Source organism: Rhinoraja longicauda, chromosome 1 (assembly GCF_053455715.1).
Source record: "Rhinoraja longicauda isolate Sanriku21f chromosome 1, sRhiLon1.1, whole genome shotgun sequence".
NCBI lineage: Eukaryota > Metazoa > Chordata > Chondrichthyes > Rajiformes > Arhynchobatidae > Rhinoraja > Rhinoraja longicauda.
Genome location: NC_135953.1, coordinates 5,324,375 through 5,329,374, shown reverse-complemented (window position 1 = coordinate 5,329,374; position 5,000 = coordinate 5,324,375). Strand labels below are relative to the sequence as shown.

At 40.8% G+C, this 5,000-nt stretch overlaps 1 protein-coding gene across 1 annotated transcript in view; it reads right to left on the bottom strand.

Moving 5' to 3' along the window:
• Positions 1-3,242, bottom strand: part of lbx2 (ladybird homeobox 2) — a 10,631-nt gene extending 7,389 nt beyond the window's left edge. Inside the window, exon 1 of the mRNA XM_078408707.1 lies at positions 2,909-3,242. Coding sequence (XP_078264833.1) covers positions 2,909-3,242 — 334 coding nt within the window. The remainder of the gene's footprint in view (positions 1-2,908) is intronic.
• Positions 3,243-5,000: the final 1,758 nt, after the last annotated feature.

Here is a 5,000-nt window from a genome sequence, read left to right as displayed (position 1 = left end):
CCTCTTTTCTCGCAATAACACTTAATCAGGCCGAGAGAGAGAGAGAGAGAGACAGACACACATTGCCAAAGAAATATCAAAGATAGTCTCTCAGCACGTTGCAACAACACCGGCGTCTCCCCGCACATATGTTTGATATCAGCCACAGTCACGGGGCGTAAAATCCCAACCAAATATTAGTTAGAAAGTGTTTATATTCTCGCCCGAATCTCCCACCCACAACATGTGCGCTCTGTTGAAGATTCGGTCATTTATAGCCCCTCTTATATGTTTTAAAAATGCCGCTTTTGGGAATTTACTTTCAAATTTTTTTTTGTTTAAAAAAGCCAGCATCCGATATATATATATATATTTCTCGCAATGAAATAGAGAGAGAAATACCCTCGTGAATTTTGTGCGTTCGTAGACCGTGTCGGAGTGTACCGTGTGAAGTGTCGTTTGTTTAAGACACGGTTAAAACCGCAACCACAGGGCTTGGCATTTGAGGTACTGAAGCGCCTTCTCGGTCAAAAAATCACAGCCAACCGATAAACCGCACCTCCCCAAACGCCGAAGAACGTAATTTTATAAACGAACCTGGCAGCAATCCCACTAAAACATCACCCCATTAGTGAAGAATAATTGCAAAAGAATCGAGCGACGTTTTAGTGTGTGTTCTTTGTAAACAAAAAAGAAGACGATTATTTATTGCAGAATAAAATGTGTTAAAATGTGATAATTGTTAACCGCTGAGAAAAAAACCCAAGTAGATGAATTGCTTGTTAATATTATGTATCGTTAGTGTTAATTAGCAATACATAATACGAACAAGCAATTAATTATACTATTACATCGTAAAGATTATATAGTATTATCCACTTTACATAAACATGTGGTTAGATACTTATGTTTATATATTATATATTATTACGAGGTTATATACTTAAAACCTCTTAATAACATAATATATATATATACATTTTAGGTTCTATACTTGTAAGCTCTTCATAACATGTATAATATATATAAATATAAGTTACAAACTTACAACTTAATAACATATAATATATATAAATATGAGGTTATATCTTTATGACCTATTAATAGCATATAATATATATGAATATGAGGTGTATTTATCACATCTTATATTTTTATTTATAAATAAAATTTCCTGGTTTGGAAAGATATACTAAGCACTTTAGCCGATTTAGAGAGATAGACTAACCACTCCGGACTTATATTGAGGGGATTTTTATAACACTGAACTGGTAAAATTGATGGTGAATGATACATTTTGGAAACATTACGACACATACCTTTTATTTCAGAAGCGCGACTACTCTTTGTACAGTGTCTCGGTGAAATCTACTATTCTTACACTACAATCGTTACCCTTTTGGACTTATATATGATTGTGCTTGTCCATAGTGTGATTGGATGCAATAATGCATATATATTGGTACGTGTGACAATAAAAGTACAATTGTAACATTTTAAGTATAATTATCATTTTAAGTCCCTTCGAATGTCATTTAAAGTGGAGTCAAGTATCGTTTTGTATAATGTTAAGTATCATTGTGTAGCTTTTAAGTATCATTTTAAGTATAATCGAGTATGGTTTTATATAATTGTAATAATCATGAAGTATCTTTGAAGTATCATTTTAAGTGTAATTGAGTATCGTTTTATACCATTGTAATAATCATGAAGTATCATTTTAAGTATAATCGAGTATGGTTTTATATAATTGTAATAATCGTGAAGTATCTTTGAAGTATCATTTTAAGTACAATTGAGTATCGTTTTATATAATTGTAATAATCATTGTGTATCTTTGAAGTATCATTTTAAGTATAATTGAGTATCGTTTTATATCATTGTAATAATTATGAAGTATCTTTGAAGTATCATTTTAAGTACAATTGAGTATTGTTTTATATCATTGTAATAATCGAAGTATCTTTGAAGTATCATTTTAAGTGTAATTGAGTATCGTTTTATGTAAATGTAATAATCATTGTGTATCTTTGAAGTATTATTTTAAGTATAATTGAGTATCGTTTTATGCATCGTTTTAAGTATTATTGTGTATCTTTTAAGTATCATTTTTAAGTATAATTGAGTATTGTTTTATGTATCGTTTTAAGTATCATTGTGTAGCTTTGAAGTATCATTTTAAGTACAATTGAATATCGTTTTATATCATTGTGATAATCATGAAGTATCATTTTAAGTATAATTGAGTATCGTTTTATATCATTGTAATAATCATGAAGTATCTTTGAAGTATCATTTTAGGTACAATTGAGTACCGTTTTATATAAATGTAATAATCGAAGTATCTTTGAAGTATCATTTTAAGTGTAATTGAGTATCGTTTTATATAAATGTAATAATCGAAGTATCTTTGAAGCATCATTTTAAGTGTAATTGAGTATCGTTTTATATAAATGTAATAATCGAAGTATCTTTGAAGTATCATTTTAAGTGTAATTGAGTATCGTTTTATATAAATGTAATAATCGAAGTATCTTTGAAGTATCATTTTAAGTATAATCGAGTATCGTTTTATATCATTGTAATAATCATGAAGTATATTTGAAGTATCATTTTAAGTATAATTGAGTACCGTTTTATATAATTGTAATAATCATGAAGTATAATTTTAGGTACAATTGAGAATCGGTTTAAGTATCATTTTAGGTATCATGAAGTATCATTTTAAGTATAGTTGAGAATCGGTTTAAGTACCATTTTAGGTATCATTTTAAAGTATCATTTTAAGTATCATCCGAAGGGAAGATTTGACGGGACTTCGGGCAATATTCGGGTAACATCAAAACGTTGGTGCCCGTAAGATGAACAATTACAGAAGCCTCGGTGTATTTAAACAAGTAAACACGGGTGGGGGAATATGTTGACCTACCTTCGGCTGCTTGTATGACGCTCAGTTCAAGACCTTTAAATGTTTTGCTAGCCAGCTCTTCCAGAGCACAGAGCGGCGAGGTTTGAGCGGGCAACCCGTTCCGAGTGGCCCCGGAGCCGGGCAATTTGTCGGCCGGAGCCGAGCGGCCGGAGGGGCAATGGTGCGAGTTTTTCCTGGCCGAGGGCTTGCTCAGGATATCCTCGATGCTGAACGGAGTGAGAGGCTTGTTGGAGTTGGCCGGGGGTGGGAAATGATCCATCGGGCTCCTGCGCCTCCTCTCCTCGCCCGTCCCTTGCAGAGCAGAGCCGGGTTTCAAATTCACCCCGGTAGTCATTCCCCCCAAAACAGCCGAGGGACGGGCGGCTTTGGAAAAAAATTCAATGCTTTAAAAAAAGTTAACGTGGTTTTCTTTTTCAAAAAAATGAGTCTTCCCGCAGTCTCTCATCCAAGAAGCGAAGACCAAGCGATGTTTTACCAATGGCGAAATGGAGCTGTCTCACACATCGAAGCCTTTAGTATTTCATTCTTGTGTTTAAAGATAAGAGTTATAACGACCAAGAGCCCCTATTTAGCACAGCGTCTCCTCTCCTCTCTCTCTCTCTCTCTCTCTCTCTCTCTCTCCTCTCTCTCTCTCTTCTCTCTCTCTAGCTCTCTCTCTTTCTCTCTATCTCTATCTCATTCTCTCTCTCTCTCTCTCTCTCTCTCTCTCTCTCTCTCTCTCTCTCTCTCTCTCTCTCTCTCTCTCTCTCTCTCTAACCGTGCCAAAATCGCGATGGATGAGGAAAGGAATGAGGGGGAGGGAGGGGGGGGGGGTGTTGGGGACAGGGAGGGGGTGGGGGGTGAGGGGGTGGGAGAGAGGCGCACAACACACACACACACTCGCTCTCTGAAACGGCCCCAGTCTCCCCGCCCGTTGGGCAGATCGACCCTTCTCAGGGGAAAGGGGGAAAAAGAGAGAGAGAGAGAGAGAGAGAGAGAGAGAGAAGAGGGAAACAAAAAAATTCCCGAGTTGCAGACTCTTCAAGTTTCAGTCTCCGACAGAAGCGGGCCGCGAACTCACGGCCGGCGAGTGGGCGGAGATGGATTATCAGTGTGGATACCGAGCGAATGGCCGGCGGACAGACTTTCATCAACGGGTCCAGTTACATTAATTAATTGTGGACCGCGATAGGAGGAGTTAGGACTATGTCAGAAAACTTTCCCTCTCTCCCCTCCCTCTCTCGTTCTCCCTCACCCCCTCCCTCCCCCTCTCTCCCTCTATCTCCCCTCTCCCCCTCTCTCTCCCTCTCCCCCCTCCCCACCACTCTCTCTTCCTCTCTGTCTCTCCCTCGCTCTCTCCATCCACCCTATCTCTCTCCCTCTCTACCCATCTCTCTCCTCCTCTCTCCCTCTCCTCGCTCTCTCCATCCTCCCTCTCTCCCCTCCCTCTCCCTCTCTCCCTCCTTCTCTCTCTCCACCCTCTCTCCCTCCCTCTCCCTCCCCCTCCCTCTCTCTCTCCACCTCTCTCCCTCTATCTCCCTCTCTCTCTATCTCTCCCTCTCTCTCACTCTCCCTCCCTCCCTCTCTCTCTCTCGCTCTCTTTCTCTTTCACTTTTTCTCTCACTTTACGCTGCGCTGCGTTTCTTGCGTCTGCGAGGAGCTGGTTCTCTCTCTCTCTCTCTCTCTCTCTCTCTCTCTTTTTCGCTTTCTCTTTCTCTTTCTCTCTCTCCCTCCCTCTCTCTCTCCCCCCCCTCCCTACTTAGCATGTTGGAGAATGGGGGCTAGTATGTAATGGATAGGCGGAGTGGTCGGTGAGGGGGGGGGCGAGGTGGCGGTGATGGGGGGGGGGGGAGGAAGGAGCAGCCGGAGAGACGGTAGCTGGGGAAGAGGAAGGGGGGAGGGAGATATGGGCGAGGAAGGGGTGTCAAGTGGGCGAGAGAGATGGGGGCGAGGAGGGAGGGGAGGGAGAGGAGAGGAGAGGGGGAGGGAGGGGAGGGGAGGGGAGAGGAGAGGAGAGGAGAGGAGAGGAGAGGAGAGGAGAGGAGAGGAGAGGAGAGGAGAGGAGAGGAGAGGAGAGGAGAGGAGAGGAGAGGAGAGGAGAGGAGAGGAGGGG